This window comes from Mycteria americana, chromosome 9, assembly GCF_035582795.1.
Source record: "Mycteria americana isolate JAX WOST 10 ecotype Jacksonville Zoo and Gardens chromosome 9, USCA_MyAme_1.0, whole genome shotgun sequence".
NCBI classification, from domain to species: domain Eukaryota; kingdom Metazoa; phylum Chordata; class Aves; order Ciconiiformes; family Ciconiidae; genus Mycteria; species Mycteria americana.
The window spans coordinates 21,273,115-21,297,626 of NC_134373.1; the positions used below are offsets into that span (position 1 = coordinate 21,273,115).

Sequence of the window (24,512 nt, forward strand, 5' to 3'; positions counted from 1 at the left end):
CCTGCTTCTGTGCTATGACTTGTTAATGATTAAATATGTTTATAGACTTTCTGAAGGTAGAAAGCTGATGCTGTTCTGCAGGCAGTTGATTAATTCCTTAAGTTCATAATATAATTTCATGTAACAGGTGGTTTTTTTGTTGTTCTAATTGTAAATAGCAGTTATCAGTGGGACATCTATTGGCAGCTTCAGAATGGAGGTGATCGTGACAGAAATTATTACGGGCAATAAATAACTGCTTTTAATAAGAAACCTATGCTATACTATGCTCTAAGACCTGTTTTCAGAAAAGAAATCTTAATGCTTGTGCTCTTGAAAGAAGTGTTGAAGAGGTGATATATAGAAATATGAAATATGAAACATAAAAACCTGTATTCACAAGTTGTAGTCTGTTTAGTCTTTATATGTGGACAAGTACATATTAACCCATGCAATCATACATTATAAAATTGTACATGTGGACTGTTTTAGCACATGTTCAACAGTATGTGATAGACAAACCTAACCTTTTTTTTTTTAAAATCATTTAGTTTTAAACAAAGTAATATTGCTGTTGGTTTTTTTAAGGTAATAAGTTAAATATAATTGGAATGTAGGAACTTGTTAAACTTTCTACTCCTAATTGAAACTTTTATCATTGTAAATTTTTTTTTCCTTTTTAAATTAAAAACATTAGGATTTCACATGACTTCGGCAATCAGGTATAAAGGATCCAGAGCTAAAATTAAACTTTCAGTTTAACACTGGAGGGGTGGAAAAGTGATCAGTACGATGCTTTTATATATTATTTATATGCTGAATGCTCTGTAATACAGAATACAGCTCAGTGTAAAGGAAATAAAAAAGGAAGCAAGACGTCCTTGTACAGATTGGGATAGATCTGTGAAATGAGATTTTTGCCTATATATATATATATATATATATGTATATATATGTTTATGCATGTTCCTTACTTTAGTCATGTGAAGGTAGATACCTTTATTTTCTGTGACAGCTGATTAAAAAAATAGTGTTTCGCTCTAAGTTTTCATATTTTTTATATATTTGTTAGGCTAACTGTGATCTTAGAAGACAAATAGATGAACAACAAAAGCTACTTGAAAAATATAAAGAAAGGTTAAACAAATGTATTTCAATGAGCAAGAAGCTTCTAATTGAAAAGGTAAGTTTACTGCTTTTAAAATGTTTGTGATAAAAACTGTGAGGGTGCTGTAGAACTCCATTATTGTTTCTTCATTTTCACTTTTTCACATTAGTCTCTCAGACTGAAACTTCATATGCATGGTCTCTATCTGGCAGTAAGTATTTTTATAAGCCTGAATAGCTAAAATAAAACGTTGAGCCTTTTTCAGATCGTGGAAAATGTGCCGGTTTTAATTTAAGGGGGGTTTTCCCATCATGAGTAATTAGATATAGCAAAGCATAAAAGGTAAGAATTCAGGATGTGGCTAATTCTCTGGACAAACTTTAAGAATAAAATTACAGTGGATGAAAAAATTCTGAACGTAATCTGTTGTGGAGAGGAGATGGATAAAATCTCTTCGTGCGATGCTTAAGTGGCTGAAAATTTTTGATCTAAAATGAGAAAATGCTGTATTAGGTCAGAATTAATGGAAACAAGGAAATGAAGGTGACCATTTACCTTCATACTACTATGAAAGAAATATTTATTTCAAATTTAATGCCAATTATATTTAAACTAGCAGCTATTTCTTAAAAGACAAGGATACCTTGTTTCTCTCTCTCTTCTTTAAAATAGCCTTATTTAAAAAAAAAAATCTAACAGAAAGCGAATAGAAAATCAGCTTATTACAAATTAAGATACAAAGAAGTTTAAGGTGAACAGCCAAGTCTGTTCCCTAACACTAGCCACTAGATGCTGCTGTCAGATACAAGGGCACAAACTGATCTGTTAGAGGATTAGAGAAAGTTTCCTCGCTAGCATGCCATAAATAAATTATTGCAGTCCTTTTTAAGTTCCAGCATGAAGGAAATGCAGGAAAAAGATGCATTAGGTCTGTTCAGCATGATGCTAGGTGGGCACCTTCAGACTGAGAATATCTCATAGGCCTTTTTTGTGAAAGACCATGCAGGCCTCCTCTTCAGTCTGGAAGTCTGTTTGCACAAAGATCCTTAATTCTGTCAACTTCTCACTTGTGTGTGTGTGTGTGTGTGATTTTGGGCCATAGGCATTTCTTAAGAAGCAAGCATTTGTAACAATTAAAGAAGTTTCTGTCCATCAGTGGTGTTCACAGTGCTCTTTCTGCTTGTGCTGGAGCAGACTAGGCAGACTCAGTCATTTATCACATCCCAAGGATACTTGTGGTAGTAGTGACCGGTTCTGAGAAGGGCAGAATTCACTTCTATTACTGCAAGTGAATATCTGATTGCAGTTAAGTATACCTGCAGTGCATACCCACACAGAGATTCCTGAGCTCAGTCAGTTTGGTACAAGTAGTAACATAGATGCTCTGTCAAGGGAGTTTCCAGGCTAAGTATAGTAGGTATACTCGTTCTGATATCCAAGCAGGCTCATTTAGTATAATAGACATGTACAGACATAATCTTAATTATGTGCCTGTATGATGCTGATACTCTATCAGTTTTGCTGTATTTACAAATAAAATGTTTTGTTAATTATGAAGAACAGTGAACTTTATAGGAAAACTAAGTCAAACTCAGATTTTTTTTTTTGTGCACATATCATCATTACTACCAATTCTGACAACTGCAGATGTTTGCGTTCTGCAGAAATTGGAATAAATGGAGTAAAGTAATAAAAGATATTTTCATCTACTCTCCTTTGATCCCTCTCTTAGAAAGTTGTTGGAGGAAAAAAACCTGAGTGTTTTACTGACTTTTTGAACACTTTAGTATTACTAAATATGAATATCTTTTTGTTTTCTTAGAGCACACAGGAAAAGCTGGCAAGCAGAGAGAAGAGCATGCAAGACAGATTACGCCTGGGGCATTTTACAACAGTTCGTCATGGTGCTTCATTTACTGAACAGTGGACAGATGGCTTTGCATTTCAAAATCTTGTGAAGTTAGTCAATGCTATGTTCTTAAAATTCTCACTAATTGTTAGTTCCCTCTAGTGGATTTTTTTTTATTACTAAGGTTGTAGGATTGGAGTGGCTTTTCATACGTTGTATTTTGCTTTGCCTTTTGAGAATAGACTGAGAATACAGTACAGAACTCCCTTAATCAACTGAAAGAATACTAAGGCTGGATGTCTTTGAAAGACAGTTTGGTTTCACTTGATTTTAACTATCCTTAGAAAAGCATGAATGTACTAAATGAGCAGCACCTCATTATTCAGTTCAGCTGGTAGAAAGAGCTATAAAACTAAATCAGTGATTTTTCAAGCAGCTAACCAGGTATCACTGGTGATTATTGGGGCAGATGAGGTCTGTGAACTTCTCAATGGTCACATAGGTGCTGCCTGCGCATCCATCACTCTAGCAGCTTTTTCAGGCATCCAGCTCCTCAGTGCTATGAAGGAGGAGTGACAAATCTGGCAGCCTCAGGTAGAGTCTAGTACAAGTGGATGGGGGAAAGCAGCCACCTGGAAAAGAGCTGCTGCAGCAGGTATTTCAGCAGAGGTGGGGCCAAGGAAAAGGGCTCTGGGAGACCGTCAGAGATGATGGTAAAATAATTATGCAATGCCTCAAAAGGTGTTCTTTGGTAATGAGTCTGATTCAATCTTTGGAGATAGATAGATAGATAGATACAAAAAAAAGTAATTCACCAAGACTTTAGTTTTTGAAGGGCAGTATGTAGTCTTAGTGATTGCCTAGGGCATTGGTTTTTTAAGACAATCTTAAAAACAATCTGTATATGTGTTTTGCATAAAAGCTGTAATTGTTTGCCATACAACCAAACTTATGATTTATTTGGGAATGGTCAGATCGAATTCAGTATTTGGCCTATAAAAATCAAGTACTCTCTGTTGACTCTGTTGTATTTCTTTTGATGGTATAAAAGAAGGTATCCACAAGCTCAGATACAATTTTTTTCTTTTTCTAGTGCAGAAATACTTGTAACACTTTCAAAAACAAAACAACCCCAAAACACAAAAAAAACCTCACCACATATTTGAAAAGTAAATTGCGCCAAAACTTTAGCAAAATTTTTCCCCCTCATGAAGAGCATTGGTGTTCTTTTTCCTAGGAAACATTTTCACATGTACAGTAAGTTTTCTAAAAATTTCTGAATGCTTTATCAGTTAAAAAGGTAGTTCTTTAAAAAATACAAAATGATGAAACTTTAATAAAGCTTTTTTTGGGGTTTACAGGCAGCAAGAATGGGTGAATCAACAAAGGGAAGACATTGAAAGGCAAAGAAAGCTCCTGGCCAAGCGAAAGCCTCCAACTACAAATAATTCTCAGGCACCATCTGCCAATTCTGAACCCAAGCAGAGGAAGAATAAAGCTGTGAATGGGGCAGAAAACGATCCCTTTGTTAGACCCAATTTACCACAGCTGTAAGTTTAACATTTCAATCAGCCTTTTACATAAATTCTCAGATATTGTCTGTGTGAGTTCTATTCAAATAACAGCATAAAAAGACACTCAGTATATTCAGCAGCTATATTCTCACTGAGGACTTGCTGATGTTAGGGAAATTTGCACCACTGCCTATGAAGATGTCGTACAATTGCCCAATTTATTTTTGGTAAAGTCACCAGAGAAAGGCCCATTCTGTGTTTATGCAATGTTCCTTCTGTTTTCCTGATCTAGAGGAGTCCTTTTTCTGGTTTCCTACTCTTGTAATATCACTGATACCTATTGAACTTTTCTTGATCCACATTGGTTTAGGAGCCTCTCTTTTAGTTAGAGGTAATTTCATTTTTCATATAACAGTCTTTAGCTGACAAGAAAAGCTTTTTTCAGCCTTCAGTATTTGAAGACGTGTCTAAAAACAAATGGAAAAAATCTTTTTTTTCTTTTTAACCCTTCTGAATGCTAGATCCTGAGAGCAACTGTCAGAAGTTACTGATCCCATTTCACATATCAACAATGTTGAAATTTTTTGTCGTTTAAACATAAAAATTGAGAGCTATCAAAGGATTCTCCATTTTTCAAGTGACATTTTTTTCCTGCAGACAGAAATGGTATAATTCAAGGCAGACAGATGTGTTCTTGACATTTAATTTGAGTATTTTAAGAAGTTGCTGCTTGGAGATAGTAGTTATTGCCTTTGATGCTAAGAGACTGTAGCTGATAGTGTATCTGTTCTAGCCAGCTTAAATAAAAAGTAAATAACTAGGGTTAAAAAGACTAACAAATTAATCTGTGTTACTTTGCAAAAGTAGGGTACATGTGTTGAACATGGTCACCTGTCACCTCTCACTTGTGGAGGTAGTAGTTTATACCTCTGGGGGCAGGGTGTAAATGAATTAGTCTGGTTAGATCTGCAAAATACATATGTTTGGACCATCAGTTTGAAGACAGCTGCATATGTTTTGCATAATGCATCATTCTTAAAGTTCGCATTGTGAAATTGTTGGGCTGTGACAAAAATATCATGAAAATACAGTAGTAAGGCTGGTGATGTAAGCGAATCTTGATTAGTGTTACTCGTGTTTTGGTAGACAGCTGAAGAGTCATCACTCAAATTGATTCTTTAGTAATACTTAGTGCCTACGTTTCTTCTTCTTAGAACATAATTAATACTTCTGAATGGTACAGTAAAGATTACTGTCATGTTAAAAATACCTTTTTGTTTGAATGTAATACCTCTTGTTATTAAAAGTAACATTTAAGTAATGGAAAAAACCTGAAAAATTACAGAACTTTTAATTTGCCAGCTTTTGGCCATGTCTTCATTCATGTTAAATTTCCATAACCTTATGGCTGCTTTAGGAGGTTGATAAAATATACATTTGGGAAAAAATACAGAAGACATGTTATAATTATTAAGTAGGACAAGATGAATTCCTGATAATAGACTTCTGATTATTTTCTGGTGTTATGCAGTTTTAAATAATTTCCAAATTACTAAAAACTTTTCACATTTTCATTTCATTTGGCTTAACCAGTTACATGTTAAATGGCACATGAAAATGCTTGCTGGTTATAGAATTGCCAAGAGAACAATCAGAATTGCCCTTTTGTACCTAATGCTAGCATAAATGTAAGCTGTTACTGAATCAAAACTGTTTTGCCTTTAAGTATCCTCATTTGATCATTATATAATCTAGATATGAGATTGCTTGCCTATATGATAAGCTTATAAATTTTGTTTCAGACCTTTGAGAAGGTCTGTAACATGTCCTGAGATCACAGAATCATTAAGCCACATCATGCTCTTAGGCCTTTACTTGAAAGGGTTTTTTAAATGTTTGTATCTAGGATTCGTTACAATTTTGTAAAGCAATATTATGTGTTGACTCCTCTCTGCTTCTCAGTGCAGAATTAAATATGTTGTGTGTATCGTGGTAAAACAATTATTAATTGTGCACTTCCATTTTAGAGTACATTTGTCATCTGCTGTTTGTGATTCCCCCCTGTTACATTGTGCGTATCACTGTTCCTGTGTTACTTCAAAAGTAAGGTTCCTAATTAGTATAGCAAAATGGAAGAGGTTCTGTTTATATGAGGCATGGGGAAATGAAGAGCTGCTTGAGATTAATGAACTAAACCAGTAGTAAATCAGTACAACATACATGCAAGTGATTAGGCAGATCTTTTTTTCAACAAACAACTTGCTAGCAGTTGTTACCAACAAGTGTCTCTAACAGTGCGTTGTTTGCTTTAGAAAATGTCTCCAGCTGCAGGTATTGACAAGACAAAATTATCTATATCTTTGTAACAAGCAGGATTATTGAAGCCCTTTCTGAAAATGGGTATTAACTGTTTTGAAATGGATTGAAGGTGTTGCCTGAGGCATTCTTAATAAGGGCTGAACATTGTTTTAGTTTAGCTGAATACTACGGTCTCTGATACAAATTTAAAAGCAAAATTTTTGCACTGAAGTTATTAGTATAAAAGTGGCCATCTGCCAGTGGCCTGTGAGTGAATGGTGGGTTTGGTGTTTAAATAACATGCAACAGATGAGTCTAAACGCTGTCCTGGTTTTCCATCATTCTTTCCCTTTTGTGGCCCAAACCAAAACTAAAAAGTAGCTTCAATTTTGAGAGATCTCTTTTCTACTGAGCAAAGTAATTTTATTAGTCTTACATGAAAGGAATAAATTGAAATTTATTTAAAGAAAAAACATTTATTTGAAGTAGAGGTTGCCTTCTTAGCCCTGGAAAAATCTGTTCAAAAACTCTATTCCAAATTCTTTGGAGACTTGAGAGATTATAATGCTAGTCCCCACTTCTTGGAAGCAGCTCTTATTTCACTAGACAATTATTCCTAGGAGCAACATTTTATTTAGTTTAGGTAGTGTAGCCCTTCCTGCGTAGCTTCAACCATGTCAGTTCTATTCACTTCCCAGTCACCTCTTCCTCTGCTTCGCAGTTCCTCCATGGGAGTCTGCATGCCTCCTTGTCCCTGCATGCAATTTGGAATAGGAGAGCAGAGGGAGCTGGCAGAGTTTGTTAATGTAGCTGAACAAATGCATCATTTACAGGGAGCATTCTGTTCTGTATGGAACAAATAAAAATATTTTCAGAAACTTTTTCAGGCTGATGTGCCAACAATGTGTCTGGGCTTTACAGGACAAGTAAAGACAGCTCCTTTCCTGAGGCAGTCTCTTTCTAAGGCAAACATGGAAACAATGGGTGAAAAGACCTCATGGAAGGCTTTGACTTGGTCAGCGTCTGCCCGTCCTTGTAGAAATTTTAGGAACTACAGTGAGAATAAGGTTGGACCAAAAAAGGAGCACTTCAGAAATTGTAGACAAAAACTTGTGTTGGATGTGTGTATGGCTGTATGGGGGCATGGCCGCATTCTGCTGTGCCTGTGTATCCAGGATGATTTTTTAACTGGGAAAAGATGGAAGGAGAGATGGTTGTAAATGTGCCAGGCTTGATCGTCATGACAACCAAGGAGCACGTGGCCATTTTGGTTTTTTTGTCTTGTCTGTAGCCACTAGTAAGAGTGTTTTGATCATAGAAAAAGGTTTTGTCTGAACTTGTGAGGAGGAAGTGCAAAGATTGATTATGTCTGCCCATGCATACTGTGTCAAAGCCTTTGAAATTTGGCTATGAAAACATTGTTAAACCACTGGAAGGCCTATTGTTGCTAATTTAAAAAGTGTTTAAATTGATGATAATCAAGCCTTTTGGGCCAGGTAAGCTGTCCACTTTCTTCCAAGTGGAGGTGGCACATCATGGCCCTACACGTCACAGGAAAATTACACTACATGCACAGAATATGTCCAGTGCTTTTTTGAGAATTTCAGGAATTCATTGCATGTGTATGATAGTTCATTTGGCTGTAGACAGTTAAAATACAGCATTTATTGCACAGTTATTTTGAGTGGAAAAGGTCATGGTCAGAACGAGACTGTTAACCAGATTAATTCATGCAACCTGCTCCCAGCTGCTCTTCTTCCCCAATGCTCCTCAGATTAGCCTCAACCCTGACTATCCAACTTCAGTTCATTTAGTGGATGGCAGCAGCCTGTTTCTGGCCGACGTCCCTCCCCTGTGCTCCTCAACCTTTCTTCCTCCGCATCTGATGAGACCTGTGTGTCTCAGGTGATGGAGGAGCAACCCCTTCTGTGGGAAATGATGGTGTCTCGTAGGTGACTTCTGTTTTCAGAAGGTGCCTCCAGTGTGCCGCTGCCCTGCAAAAGGCGGTGGGCAGGTAGGAAGCGATGGGCTGATGGGAAGCAGTCTCTAGGCTGGATGTTTTCAGTTTGTGCAGCGAGGTGGTGGCCTATAGCCAGAAAATAGACAGCACGCACACTGTCATTGTTAAACTGCTATTTGTCGTATGCTACTTTAATATGAATATAAAGTACAGTATATTTATAGATAAAAAGTAATAAACTCCTACTTCTAAAAAAAAAAAAGTAAATGTTTCTCAATATGAGGGAATAAAGTTTTGTTTTTCATAAGTGAATGAACAAAATCCAAAGTGACTACGTGTGTGTACAGTTAAGAGTTTTATATGCCTTCCTCCAAAATGTGGTGGTCAGTAATGGCAGTTTCAAATTGCTGTGAATCCTGCTGTGCCTCTAATAGAGTTAGATTTGTAAGGAAATAGAAAAATGGAAAACAGTCATTTATTGGGATATAGCATGGAAATATGGAAAGAGTGACTTCGGATCTTAATGTTTTCAATATGACCTCTAACTTGTGCTCTGTGCTCAAGAGGGCTATTTAAGAACTTTTTGGAAGGCAATACTTGCTAGAGCTGTCTAGGCGCTTTGTCATAACTCTGTGTAGATAGCTGAGGTTTTTTAAAAAGGACCAGATTTCCTATATTATGTTAGTTTTTCAGGGGATCTATGGTTTTAGGGCTGTCAGCGTTCAATGAAAATTCTGGAAGGTCGTGCCATAAACTTTGTATTTTCAGTGTGTTTTACTTGTGGTTCAGCTTTGCTAAGCCACCTAAATACTCTTCATTCTGAGAAAGACAAACTTTACTCTCTGTGTTTCTGGAAATGCACAAACCTGTAATTTATACTGCAGACAAGAATCTGGAAAGAATAATACTCAACCTCGTACACATTGGCATACATCCTTTGCCTTTTTTAATTGAGAACTTAATCCATGTTAGAGTAGTTTGCTCTTTGAGTAGAAGTATTGAAATTATGTCAGGGATGCTGCTGTGAGTTGTCTAGCGTGGCCTTGATGCTCTGTTTGATAGGTCTAGCAGATACGTTAGAGCAGCAATTAGAGCATTGTTTTCTTAGGTTTCTTGCTGTTGTTTGGACTGTACAGAGAATGCATTGCCAGCTTTCCTAGCTATTGAGACACCCCATTTCACATTTGCTTTAAGGCCCCCTCTTTTAAGATGTAGCATAAATTGTCTAAACCCAGAGGAGATTCTGTCAGGAGAAGAATATAAACATTCGGTCCCAAAATCTTGTACTAAGAGACCTTTTGCCTTTCTTGGAGAGGCAGATTTCCTCACTCTATTGCCTTCAGAGTGTTCAGGGATGTCTGTTGACTGGAATACAAGGCTGCTTTTCATTCCAGTAGGAAAAAAGATGAAGGGTAACTTTGTATGATGCTTCTTAAAAGAAAGGATCGCTTCCTTCTCAAATTCTGACAGGATGTGGTCATGGGTGCTTTTGTCACCTGGTCTGAGAGTTTTCTATACATTGTAGACCAGAAGGTCGATGAAATAACTAGTCTTGTGACGCTGTTTCCAGGTTCTTGGAAATTCAGGTGCTGTGGTCAAACAAGAATCCAGCAATTGCACTAATATTCATGGAGAATATCTGGTCAACTCAGTCTTCTGTCCTGGGCAAGTCAGAAAAGGGGCAGCGAAATTCAGTATTTATGAAATCAGGAATAGGAGAGGGCTCTATGAAAGCTTCAGAACCACCAGGTTTTATCCTGAAAAGATGCACTCCTTTATTAACAACTTTTGAGACCCAATAAATATAGGGTTTAGAATTCTGAAAACTATGGCAAACTTCATCCAAACTTAAAAGGGAGGAAGAGATCATACAGTTTATTAGATTTCTGCAAATTTTATCGAAGTTGGCGTTTGCTGTAAGAGAAATCTGAATTGGTGTCCCTCACCTCTGGAGAAACCACTGGTGATTCTCAAGACACTCTAGTTACCTAGATTTGCAATATGAACAGCATGTATAGCCTTCTAAACACTTTGTGAACTTATCTTCCCAGGACAGCTGATAATTGAACCTATTAAAATAGGGACTTTATGAAAACGTATTATGCTATTAGTTTCAGCTTTGCATCATGCAAGAAATAGTACAGCTAGGCAAAACAATGAAATGTTTAATTTTAATTCATTCGTAGGGATTTGTGTGAATCCCTTCAAGAAGGCCATACCTCTTTCTTCTTCCCCGTCCCCTGTTCCCCTTCATCATACACGTATGGTTTCTTCTCTGGAACTTGAAGTCTCTTTGATTTCTTTTCTTTGGTGGTTTGTCTGTGTCCTTTTTGTTCATTTGTCAGATGGATACTGCATGCAGTCAGTTCATGGGTTTCTTGGTTACTAATCCGTATGAACAGTCTAGATCCTCTGGATGATAAGTGACTTTGTGTCTTAGCAAGTCTACAGACAGTGAGGGACCACCAAATTAATTGTAGCCAGGAATCTTTTCTCAAAGGAAGATGAAAGGAGAACAAGCAAAAGAATCGCATGCCAACTCATAACTGAATTTGTGGTCTCATGCAAGATGTAGTATTAATGAACTTGGAATGTATGGTTTCGCACTACGGTCTTTAAATCACAGCTCAAAAATCCAGTGTTACCAGTCTTGTCTAGTTGGTTTCTGGATCTCCATCCTTTGGTTCATTAAGTGTTAGAGTTGAGAACCAAGCAGTGGAGTAGCAACAGCTAAAATACTGGGATGGTGTTATGATTCAGGATGCACCCAGATAATCTAACAGGCTATTTGTGAGAACAGAAATGGTCCAGTGGGAGAGGCAGTTAATATTTCGGAATACCAGACACAGAGGCATTCTGTAAGTACATTTTGACGCTGAAATTACAAACCAAGATGTTCAGATGGTTCAAAAATGTAGTCCTAGTATTGTGATAGTAAGTAATTAACATAAGATACTGTATTTACTGTAGTATTTTAAGTAAGAATGCTATTGTTTTGTTTAGCATCGTATCAAAGCTATAATTACATGTTTGTTTTGGGTTTTGTTTTTTTTTTTTTCAGTTTGACTCTAGCAGAGTATCACGAACAGGAAGAAATTTTCAAACTTCGATTAGGACATCTCAAAAAGGTATGTATATGGTCTGTTATTCTAAGATTTCTTTTTTTTTTTTACTATGCCCAAAACCGTAAAAACTAGTACTAGTTTTTATACTTATTTTGATAAGTATATTAAGATGTTTTTATACTTATCAAAATAAGGAGAGGGCTTGTTGAGAGCTATCTGATTAGAAAACATAATACTAAAAGTGCTGTACAATTTTATGCCTAATAGTGCCTTTCCTTTTTTGTTTGGGTTCTGGTTTTTGTTGTTGTTGTTGTTTGGTTGGGTGTTTTTTTGTTTTGGGGAGTTTTTTTGGGTTTTTTTTTTGTTTGGTTTGGTTGGGGTTTTTTTTGCCTATCGCAAGAGAGAATATAATTTTCCTACTTTTGTAGAAAACCTTTTCTCTGTATCTTATATTATTTTTGCAGCAGATATTTTACTCCAGTTTTTGACTTTTGAAAAAAACAGTAGTACTTTTTTCTTGAAGCCCATCATTCTAATAAATCTGTGTAATGAGATAATTACAATATTAACAAACTATTGCTTATTCAAGCAAAGTTTTTGAGGAATAAACTGTGAGAAGGAATGACAGTTGAAGCAGGCAGAAATATCTCAACAAGTGTGAAAAGAAAGTACCTTTATCTGCTGAGCAGTAGTTCTTGAGATGTTCAGTCAGATCAGGTCATAGTGTTTTTCCCCTTGAAATGTTGCAAGAGTCTGTTGCAGGCCTGTTCTCTTCAAATGTACAAGTCACCTATTATAAATGCTGCTATAATAAACTGAACTGGACCCCTTGAGAACACTGATGCTGTTTTTAAAGAATATGACAAGAAAGTACTTGAATCTGTGGTAGGGAATCTGCATGTAAACCTGTTGGCACTAGCGAATAAGACTGCCCACGTAGTTCATCGTTGTTAATGCCTTAGAAATAGCACCAGCTTCACGTGAAATTCTGTTATAAAATTCTGTAGGTTTTTTTCTGTGCTTTAACTTTTTTGAAGTCTAATGGAAATTTCAAGTGACATATGAAGGGAAGCTGTTACAAAGTTGTTTAATACCAGAATTTAGTTTTCACCTTGAGCATCAATGCTGGGGTACTTTGTATAAGAAGGAACTTCCTTGACTAAATGCCAGAGGGGAAATAAATGTTACTTCTTAGCAAATCATGTTTTAATATATCTGAAAATAATAATAAAAATACATACTTGCATTTTAATTGTTATGTGCAATACAGATTTTGTTGTTAACTAAGAAAAATAATTTTGTTATCTTCTTTTTATGTGGCTGTATTTCTTCCCTAGTACTTCTTTGCTGGTTACATTTTTTTCTGTTCTTCTGCATATGCTGTTTTGCTGTCTGCTCCTCTTCCTTTTCACTCTCCAGATGCTTTCCTGGTGCTCTTATTTTTGGTGCCCTGTACATGCTGCCACCACCAGTTTTCTTTTCCTTCTGCTCCCCAGGAAATTCTTTTCCAGCTAGCAGCTTTGGTCCTGGAGAGAGGCTCTTGTTTTCTCACTTCCTTTTATATAGCAGTGACCTGAGGCAGCTAAGCTGGTTCATTCTTGCTTAAAGGTATTCACAGCCTGAGTGTCCTAAATAACAGCTGGAAACAATGCAACCAGCCAGTTCTCTTTGGACTAACATTGGCCTATGAACCACATTTTGAGAACCACTGAATTGCATAATATATGAACAAAAAAGCCCAAAAGAGGCATAACTGATGGATTTTTTTTTTTTTTTTTTTGTCAGCCTTTGGGAATAACATAGACAATTGTGTGTGTATAAATGTGTGGCTTTTTGCAGGGGGAAAAGGGGCTAGAATTCTTTATAAAGGACTATTGGGTTATGAGGAGCTGCTTATCATTTCAGAGTATGTAACAGAGAACTGCAAGGATGAATCTAAATATAAAAAAAAGAGTTCAACATCATATAAACAGGGGGGAAAAAATCCTTGACATTATGTGTTAGGAAAAAGAAATGGTCCACCCAGATCTGCTAGCAGATTAGTGTTACTTAATCCAGCTTTTAAATTATTAGGAATTTGATTTTCATTTTCTGAATGGAGGTTCATCTAGTGTCTTGTTTTGGGATGAGAGGTGTTTTTTCCTTAGCTTTTGGGGAGGGATTCAGGATATCCACTGAAATCATCTGGTCCAGACTCCTCAACTTGTTGGAAATGTGATCATTTAATGTGTGTTTTAGATTATATAAATACAGTTGTTGTTTCAGGATGTGGTTTTATGATATACAATGTTTGGAAATACCAGCTTTCCAGCATTTTCTCTCCCCTCAGCTGACTTCTGCCTCCATCCCCTTGTGCCATGACTTGTTGCCCTGTTGCTTTTACCAGCACCGCCAGGTTGTGCAGTCACAGTATAAATTGGATTGGAGGACTGATCTAGCTTCTTTCAAAAACCAAATATGTATCTTTTTGTGAGGCTTTTTTTTTTTTTTCCCTCCAAAGAAAAGGTTGATTAGTTTTCCAGTTTGGTTCACCATGTGGCTGTACAAGAGGCTGTGCCAAAATAAGAAGAGATGATGTGGGGCACTGCTTCCACTGGCACTGCTATTAAAAAAATACATATCAGATGCCAGGCCTTCTTTTTCCTTTTCAGCTAGAATAATTCCATAATTATGAGCTTTCTGGTATGGACGAATTTTGTCTCCCCTTTATCCAGCCTTTCAAGATCTAGAGGTACTAACTCTGAAATGGATATAACCCTTTCTACAGTGTCTTTCAATGAGTATACGTTTTTCACTTTGAGTATAGATACATAGGTTTCCACAAATTAGGCATCGTGAATTCTTTACTTTTAGAGAATCTGAATAAACAACTATGTCAGTGTTCTTTAATATGTAGCATAAAGGTGAGATAATTGTGCTGAAATTAGGGAATGTGTGCATACCTGACATGCTTCTTTTGAAATTGCACTCAAAATCTTAGGCAATACACATTTTGCATTTGTAATTTTAATAAGATACAAATGGAAAAATCTCTTTAAATTAGCTTGGTTTTGGTGTCTTGTATCAACACCTTAAGAATGTTTCTGCTGTAATGACTTATTCTTTTATTCTTTTTTTGATTTGCACTTCAGCCTCAAGATATTTTAAACGTCTTTTCTTAATTTATTGGTTTGTACAAAATCTATAACTGCACATATCTCAGTTTTTTCCTTCTTTGTACATCAATTTCAGACCGCTTCCCAGATAATTTCTCTCCTTGGCTGAGGTACAAAACCCAGCTGCTTCTCATTTCAAATAGCATCCCTACAGTGCAGAACAAAACTGTGAACATCCCATTACCTGTGGGTTCATGGACAGAAAGGTTTCTTGAAACAGGCTTTTGCCTTATCTTTCTGAATTTTTCTGGCTTTAAGAGAAAAGCAGTGCTTTCTTCTAGTTCAGCAGGGTTTTGTAATGTAATGTTCCTCCATCACCACTAGTATTGATGCAGGGGTAAAAATATCCTTTTCAAACAGGGAGTAAATGAGCTTTTATATTTCATTCTTTTCGTTTGCAGGAGGAAGCTGAAATACAAGCAGAACTTGAACGTTTGGAAAGAGTTAGGAATCTTCACATAAGAGAACTGAAAAGAATAAATAATGAAGATAATTCACAGTAAGAGACCTACTGTCTTAATTTTGCATGTTTATTTTTTAAATAATGCTCTAAAATCACATTTTACCTACAGAGGCGAGGCTCGTTCATAAATTTTTCTTTGGTTCTCTTTGTTTATATATATTTTAAACACTAACTTATTTAAACTTTAAAAAAAATAGAATTACTTATAATTTGGTAAACTTATTAATGGTTTGATTGAATATGCAAGGAATAACATATATACACAGCTTATAGTGCAGGAAAGCTAAAACTTGCTAGATCATATTACTAGGCTAAAAAAATACTTGTAAGGGAACCTAATGCAATTCACTTAGTTGACAGTAATGCAAGAAAATGGCGGAGAGGTTTGATACAACAGCAGCAATTTTGTGATGCAGTTAAAATTAGTTTTGTTTTTTTCATTCCTGCTAAGTACAGGTACCTAGTAGGAAAAAGACAAATGCAAAGTCTTTTGTATTATGTTAAATGTTACTCTGTACTTCAGCTTGCATGGCAATATGTCATAATGTTAAATTGTTATTTAGTATTAGCTATTACTATGTAGATTTGAAAGTAATAATTACATAACTAAAAAAATTAGTCTGTTTTCCGTGATGGCAAATACAAACACTAACACTGCAGTTTCACCAGCACTTTAAGCTGGCACTGTTGCTTGAAAGGAACTGGTTCTGCCTATCCCTGACTACTTCATTATGCCCTTGCCCTGTTTCCTTTCACATGCTTGCAATGGCATTTCTTTACTGAACAGATGCTGGAAATTGATCCAAGTTAAAACCAGCTCCTGTGGTTTCTTTTTCTGCATTAATTTTAACCCTGGATCAATTTCCTGCTCTAGTTCTTTGCCCCAATTGCAAAAATGCTTATGCTGCCGTGAGGAGAGAGGGCAGTGCAAGGGTGGAATGAGCAGCCAGGGGGAAGGAGTGATGGGACTGGGCTTCTTTCTTTCTGCACTAGTAAATGTTTATGAAACAGTAGCCTTAAGACCCCAGGATTTTTTTTTTTTTTTTTTTTTTTTACTTTTTAGACACAACAGAATTATATATACACTAAGAGTTTTAAACAATAAAGCAACAAGATGTGAAATTGTACTTTAACTGTTTTAATGTTCCTCATACCTACTCTGCAGGAATACAGAAAATTTTTGTTACCATGTGGCTATAGTGCTAATTGATAGCTAAATTGGTGTTGTGTTTTGGATATGAAAAATAGTGGGTGTTGATGATTACAATTCGATGGCAGAATATTTTCTGTTAAAAATAAATGTCCTATAACAAATAAACAAGCAGCTCGTTGCAGGTTAAATGATAACCTTTTTTAATCTTCAGTGTTTGCATTAGAAGAGGTGGGGTTTTTGTTGTTTTTGTTTTGTTTTGTTTTTTTTTAATATAAAAAGGGATTCCTTCCACAGGAAGGAATAAATGCCACAGAAAAATGACAGGCTTTGACTGTGTAAGTATTGCATATGTGGGGCAAAGAATGTCCAAATTACAGTCCCAGTTGAAAACAGAGTTACAGGACACGGACAAGCGGAATACTGCAGCTTCACTGCTCATTTTCTGCAGTCAATGTTGACACATTTTATGGTACAGAACGAAAAGGTTTAAACTGTGTGTTCATGTTTTTGTGGGAGTGTAGACTTGAGTATTTACCAAGTGGCCAAGCTGCAGCTTACACTCATAATATAGAAGACAGGAGCAATGGAGAAGTAATCTAGGTCTGTAGCCCCTGCTGTCTTTCCTAAGATGTCTTGGTAACTTGGTCGTTTGGTAAGGGAGAGGGTTCTGAAGCGAAGCAGCTGGTGGGTCCTGACTCAAATCCGGTTGGGTTTTCAGCTTCCTGCTGTGGTGCAAAGCTGAGCCCTCTTTCTTGTTCTAGTAACGTTCCCCTCTACGTCCCTCTACCCATGTATGCCTTCCCCGAGCATCCCAAATATAGAGTAGGCAGCAAACTTACCTGTTGAGGTTCCAGCCTTGACAATGAAGAGTAGGAAATACTGCCAGTTTAGAGATGGGTAAACTTGTATGTCTGCATGTGTTCTTTACAACTGCACTGGGATAACAGGACAAGATGAGAGTGTGGGTTAGGGCTTCCCTGTCTGGGTTTAGAGCCCATATGATGCTGGGGCTACCTGCAAGGTGCAGGTTCCGAGCCATGAAGAGCCACACAGAGTAGCAAAAGCAGCAGTGGAGAGGGAAGGTGGTAAGGTTCACAAGATTGGCCCTACTAGAGGCATGCATGTAATAGAAGGACCAAGAAAATACAAATCTAAATTTGTTGAGTATGGTTTTAAAGAATTGGGCTACTGGTCACATGACATCAATCGCCTAATGATGCTACCTCTAAATTTGTTATTTCTTCTATACTGAGTGCATTACTTACCATTTATGATTTTTTAAAAAATGTCTTTAGCATTGAAATACTTATTTTCATAGTGAGGAAAAGGAAAGCTTTATGTTTAAAAGGGGCACAATAAGCAAGAACATGCATCTTCTCTCAAATACCTGACCTATGGCCATAGCTCCAAAACTGTAGAGAACATGGAAGGATGGGATGACCTATTAGCATACTAGCCCTAAACCCTTCCTTAAAATTTTCTATGGAGTATAATTGGCAGCTGGCCCTAGATTCATGACTATAGTTGTCTTCATCATTGCACTAGAAATGTGATGAGTATTCACCTCCCTTCACCCTGGTTGGATGGAAGGATGTATTTTGTCTTCTGCACATTTCAGGAGAGAGTATCGTCCTTTTCTCTGTCCTGCAGTATTATTTTGTGTTTGGAAGGAGTGTTTTCTTCTTGCTTTTGATTAAAGTACGAGCAGATATTCAGTCCTTTGGTGTGTTTTCCCCATATTGCTGTTTGTTATTTGTTAACTTCTTAATGTTATATAAAATCCATTTTGTTAAAAGAGGCAGGTATGTACAACAGATCTGGTCATGTTTCATGTGAAATTGGAAGAATATCCTCCTTGTCTGTTCCAGAAAGCTGAAGTTGGAGACTTCTCTAAAATTTGGCAGAACAAAGAGAGAGCATTGTATCACATGTTTAAATTTAAGGGTGCTTTTCTCATCCTTACAAAAATAGAGAAAAATAACAAAATGTTTATCAGAATTGACTGGTTTGACGATGGTGGTGTGGTAGCATTTGTACACTAAATAGTCAAAAGGTATTGAAATTGGCCATGTTGTATAGCTGTGCCATAAGGTTACACATGATGTAATATTGTTCAGCATATATATTGCTAGTAAAAAGAAAGCTCCATTTGAGAAGTAGTACTAAGAGGTTTACATTGTAGGCTCTATTTGTATACCCTAAATAGAATTAATTTTTTTTTTTTTCTTTCGAGATTTAAAGATCACCCCACGTTGAATGAACGGTATTTGTTACTCCATTTACTTGGCCGAGGTGGCTTCAGTGAAGTATACAAGGTAGAGTGTGTTGGGTCTGCTAAATCTAATGTTTGAGCCATGTACATTCGTACGTTTAATTTTCAGGGGAAGGAAGGGGATCTAAATAAGCAGAAGGATTGTAATGTGGTATACTCTTCAAACACTGGATGGGCAAACTTCAATTAACCTGTGGAGGGAGGTAGCATTACAATAGACTTGTGAATTACATGCCAGTTTTTTCCCTCTCTTTATTGGGTGTTATTTTTATCATCTTTGGTTATAACTTTCCCATATTTGTGGGTTTCTTTTTTAGGCTTTTGATCTTTATGAACAAAGATACGCTGCTGTGAAGATTCACCAGCTTAACAAAAGCTGGAGGGATGAAAAGAAAGAAAACTACCACAAGTAAATATTAATGACTTACGCTTCGTATGTTAAATCCAATAGCATTTTATTGACTGTAGAAGGTTAATGTATCCATCTTCTTTTAGACATGCCTGCAGAGAGTATAGAATACACAAAGAACTGGATCACCCCCGGATAGTTAAACTATATGACTACTTCTCCCTGGATACAGATACGTAAGTACATAAAATGATATATTTTCTAGAACTTGGCAAGGATTTTAGTGCTGTATGTAGTTTTTTATCTAATACGTGTAGTATTTATCTAATAGTATGTAGTGTTTATCTAATAAGATAAACAGAAATGAAGAGTATTTGAACAGAAATAATATGTTCTTGCTTTCACCCAAAGCGTTTAGGGTTTCCTTAAGGGGACTTCAAAAAAAAACCCACACTAGTTGCAGAATTTTGTCTCAGCTAAATATTGCAGGCCTTCTGTAAAGTGATGAAAACAGTGTTTTGCAACACCTGACTAGCAAGCCCTACAGGATGTCCTGAGGGTGAAAGGGACATGCAGTGCTGTAATGTTTTTGGGTAGAGCAAGGGCTGCTGCAGGGCAGCTCCAAAAGGCTGCTGTAGCTTAGACAAGTTTCCAAGACTGAATGACATCAGGAGCGTTATTAGCCTAAGTGTAGCCCATGGTCACTGGGCTGCACCTCTTTGCATGAAATTGTGTCACCTCTTAAGGGATAATGAATATATTTTTCTATTGAGAAACGTGCCTAAATAAATAAGGGGGTTTTTTAAATTAACCTCTCATCAGTATGGATGCATTTTCTCTTTTGGTGAGTATGAATGTTCTGATTGATGTCAGTTTTCATAAGCTAATAGTTATGCCATGTGTTCTATTAACAATTTCATTCATATAGTTTAATATTCAGGCAGCCGTTCTTAAACTTGCCAGTATCAAACTAGGTTGTCATATCTCCATTTCCGATTGTGCAGTTTGAGACGTTATTTAATTTGGCTCTCTGAATTGTACCCTAGGTTTTGCACGGTGTTAGAATACTGTGAAGGCAATGACTTGGATTTCTATCTCAAGCAACATAAATTGATGTCAGAGAAGGAAGCTAGGTCCATTGTAATGCAAATAGTAAATGCACTACGGTATCTCAATGAGATCAAGCCCCCTATTATACACTATGATCTTAAACCAGGTAAGTGAGGAACATTAAGATTGGAAATGTCTTTGTCTTTTTTAATCCTTTATTTTGTTTGTAATTCATGCCTGAAAATACCAAAATTATTTCCTGTATGTCAGGCTTATTGTAAACAACTGAAAAAAGTGTTTTGTACTTTTCTTTCTAGTTTTATTGCCAAAATCATCTGTCTTTTCTTTGGAAAAACCTTTGTCATAACTTTTCTACTTTGTATTATTTTGATTTGAATTTGTAGAAAAATATCATATAGCACATAGATACATGCATTGGTATTTAGCAATATAAACAGATAAGATCATTAGTTGGCTCAGTCCTGTCTGATCATTGTGGAATGCTGATGCGTAAATAATTTTTCCCTTGTTTATTTCTTAGCCTGTAAAGGGTTGAAATAGGTAATCAATCACTTTCAGCATCCCAGCATAAGCACTTCAAAACAGGACTTTACAGAAGTTTTCTTTACAATGAATAATAAGCATTGTCATAAACCATGTATTCTCTCTTGATTCCATGGCCTTTGTTTTACCACCTTGCATGAATGTTGCTTGTATTCTTCATGTACTTTAACCTGTGACAGTTCCAAGCATGGGGTTTGTAACGTGACTCTTAGTGCCAGCCTGTTTGCTTGCTGCTGTGTAGTAAATTGTTCATATAGATTTCTCTCATAGTATGGAATTGTACAGAATGTATTCTTAGTCTCATTAGTTTTTGTTCTCAGAGGAACTTCATCAAATAACTTTTATATCAAGAAATTATTGTACAACTTCAACATGTGGACTAAGATTCATAGTATTGCAGCAATTTCTTGGCACAATTTTGTGGCATATGCAAGCCCTGAAACCTGTCATGTAGGATTTGTTCTGGGCAGAAAAATAAGAAACTTCATTATAAGTGGTATACTGCTACGTTGTGGTGTTTCCTCACTACATTTTGGCGTTTCCTCGCTGTCCAGCCAGCTCCCACCTGAGGGAGCCATTTCAGATGATGATGATAACCTAGAGAGTTCCTGATACTGCACTGAAATGTGTCATAGTCAAGTTACTCTAGACTTGAGGATATAAAGATGATGTATAGTTGTCACCCCTCATGAAGTTAGATGTTCCTGAAAATTGAACCTGGTTTTGAAAATAAAGCATTCTGTTAGCTTTTTTGAGGTAATTCTTTTTTTTCCCCCCCTCCCTGGATAGGTAATATCCTTCTTGTAGATGGAACAGCATGTGGAGAAATAAAAATTACTGATTTTGGCCTGTCCAAAATAATGGATGATGATAGCTACGGTGTGGATGGAATGGATTTAACTTCACAGGGAGCAGGAACTTACTGGTAATGCCTAGTTTGTTTTTGCTGTTTAGACTGTGGGTCATTGTTCAGATTTCATAAATGCTTTTTTTATAAAGCCAATTTGGAGACAGAGCTAGAATTAAAAATATTATGGATGACAAACAAAGATTTTTGTGAAGTATTGTGAATGTTGATATTCCCAAATGTTAGAATCGTAACATAACAAGTAAGATAAGAGAGTGTGAGTGTGTGTTGTTTCTTTTTATATATATATATATATAAAAATGTGGAGATGATCACTATGATTTAGAAACATGGTTTCCCTGAAGAAGCAGGTGTTTCATCTTTGGCTGCAGGTGGTTGAAGACATTTGACAGAGCTATGATGATTAAGTGCGGGTGCTTAGTCCTTGGAAATCTTAGAGCAGGGATTACCAGGAGGTAATGTCCTTAGGACAAAAGAGTATTTACTCTTCCATCCTAAAGGTTAATGACAGCTCAGCAGCTGTGATTTGTTTTCTGTGTGCACTTGCACGCTTGTCCAAAAACCTGAAGTTTTAGAGCTGTCTACAGAACAAGAATGACAATAAGCATTTCCTTGCTTACAGAAAAGCTGTTTCTAGAATTTGCTCTCTAAACATGCAGCTTCTTCATGGCACAGTAGCTCTTTGAGCCTGGGTGCGTGGTAGCTGTGTCAGAGTGGGTGGAATAGAAAGCCTGTATTGGCCAGGTTATTACTTGTGAATTCATTTGCTCTTTCTCTCCTCAGTCCGCCTGTAGCAAGATCAGAGTCAGGAGCTGCAACCTAACTGTAAACAGAGAAGCCAGTGTCATTCCCATTTGCTCTGCAACTTTTCCCACATTCAGAAGTTGCACATAATAAAGTTTTTGCCTTTTCCTTCAGATTTTTTAGAAAAGAAAATACATATACTCTTGTACAAATGCCAATGCGCACATGCTGTGAAAAGATGATTATTCAAGTTGAAGTATTTTAGAAGTGTTAGGCTTTTGCTACTCTCTAATGCTTTATCTATTTAAACACCAATTTAAATATTTTATTGTAGGAATGTATGTCAAAAAATTTTGGCCTTTGGATTTCATCTAAAATGCCACAGGCACTAGTGGTGCTGTAAACTAAGAGATCAAAAAAGGTCTGTGACTGTTACAGGTTCATGGTGAATCTCTGCGTTTCTAATTCACACTTTCTCTGAGCCCAAAATCTTCATTGAGGAGGGAAATATTTTGAGGTTGAGGTGAGTTTGAGGTGGGGGATGAGTCTGTTTAGAGCAGGTTGCACAAACTGTCAGCAGCATAGTCCTGGAAGGGATTTCCTCAGTCACTGGGTCCTATTACCTGCCTTTGCAGGCAGTTAGGTCACATAATCTCTTTGGAAACTTAGACGTTTGTATTAAATTTAGTTAGTGTTTTGTCCCCAGTAATCTGATTTGAAGTGTGTTCTGTAACCTCAGTTCTCTGATCATTAGAAACCTAATCTTCTAATTTACAGACTGTGTTTATTTGTGGCCAGTTTATACTTGTTTCTTCCTGTGCCAACACTGTCCTTCGTGAAGTAGGTTGTTTCCCTTCCTAGTACTTGCTCTTTGGTGTTTTTACAGCCTTCACTTTTTCCTCCCCTGAATTGTAGGCTCTCCATTCTTCAGATCATTTTAGTAGCTTTCTTTGCACTTGCATCACTTTAAGCTCATTTTCCTTGATTGTTTTAATCAGAATTGTACATGAGTATTCCAGAAGAGATTTTGTGATACTGTGTGAAATTCATATTTGTGTTGCATTCTTATCTCATTTTTCTGCTTACGTCCATTTCCACAAATATTTCTTCAAAATTTCTTTTAAAGTCTTACATGCTGTTGATGAAAGAATGTCTGGTCTGTAGTTCCTCTAATAGTTTTTATGCCTTTTTCAATTTTACATATTACAGTCAATAATACTTAACTGCCCCCATATCGGTATGTTTGGGAGGTTTTGTTTGTTTTTTTAAAGGAGGTTCCATTTCACCAGTTCTTTTGTAATTCAGGAATGGCACAGGAACTTCCTCAACTTTCAGCTCTTTAAGTACGGCTTCCTGCAGATTATAGGAATGGAAATAGCAATCACCTTTGTCTACCATATACCCCTCTGGTTAATGTCACCATTCTTACTGAAAACTTAGGTAAAGGGTCTTTTAGCCATATCTACATTAGCTTTGATTCCTAACCAGGCCTTTCTGTAAAATGCTCTATATGGCTTTAATCTTTTCTTGCTCTGATAGATGGAGAACGTTCATATTTAACCTAGGATCCCAATTAAAAAAAAAAAAGCGATAATTAGCGATTTAAGTAAAGAATGTTAGTATTTTATGCTTGTATAAAATAGACCTCCTGTTTGACTGACTGACTATACAAAAACAATGTCAATTTTGATGGGTGTGCAAGGCATTGGAATGCGGATCGTAAGGCAACTGTACAGTTGTCAAAAGATCAGAGATGTGTATGTGAAGTGTTTGTATAATTTGATATTTGAACATGTTCTAGTCATGCCATACATCTACTTGCAGACACTGAGATACATGTTTTGTTTTCCAGGTACTTGCCTCCAGAGTGTTTTGTAGTTGGCAAAGAGCCACCAAAGATTTCTAATAAGGTTGACGTATGGTCAGTTGGAGTAATCTTTTTCCAATGCCTTTATGGTAGAAAGGTAAGGAAAATGTTGTTTGCAAATCTTAGAGTTTTAGTGTGAATGCCTGTTTCCAGTAGACTGTGAATTATAGTCATAAAGATGTAAATCTACGTGGAAAATTACTTGTGTTACTTTTTGGTGGTGTGCATTGATATGGCAAGAAATGTAGAAAATC

General features: G+C 36.5%; 1 protein-coding gene across 2 annotated transcripts in view; it reads left to right on the forward strand.

The window, feature by feature from the left end:
* The window catches only part of TLK1 (tousled like kinase 1), a 69,795-nt gene that overhangs the window by 40,291 nt on the left and 4,992 nt on the right, over positions 1–24,512 (forward strand). For both annotated transcript variants that reach the window (XM_075511265.1, XM_075511264.1), the window contains exons 9-19: positions 1,052–1,162; positions 2,910–3,046; positions 4,298–4,486; positions 11,770–11,836; positions 15,330–15,427; positions 18,778–18,859; positions 19,134–19,225; positions 19,312–19,401; positions 20,212–20,381; positions 21,569–21,704; positions 24,244–24,355. In XM_075511265.1, coding sequence (XP_075367380.1) covers positions 1,052–1,162; positions 2,910–3,046; positions 4,298–4,486; positions 11,770–11,836; positions 15,330–15,427; positions 18,778–18,859; positions 19,134–19,225; positions 19,312–19,401; positions 20,212–20,381; positions 21,569–21,704; positions 24,244–24,355 — 1,284 coding nt within the window. The remainder of the gene's footprint in view (positions 1–1,051; positions 1,163–2,909; positions 3,047–4,297; positions 4,487–11,769; positions 11,837–15,329; positions 15,428–18,777; positions 18,860–19,133; positions 19,226–19,311; positions 19,402–20,211; positions 20,382–21,568; positions 21,705–24,243; positions 24,356–24,512) is intronic.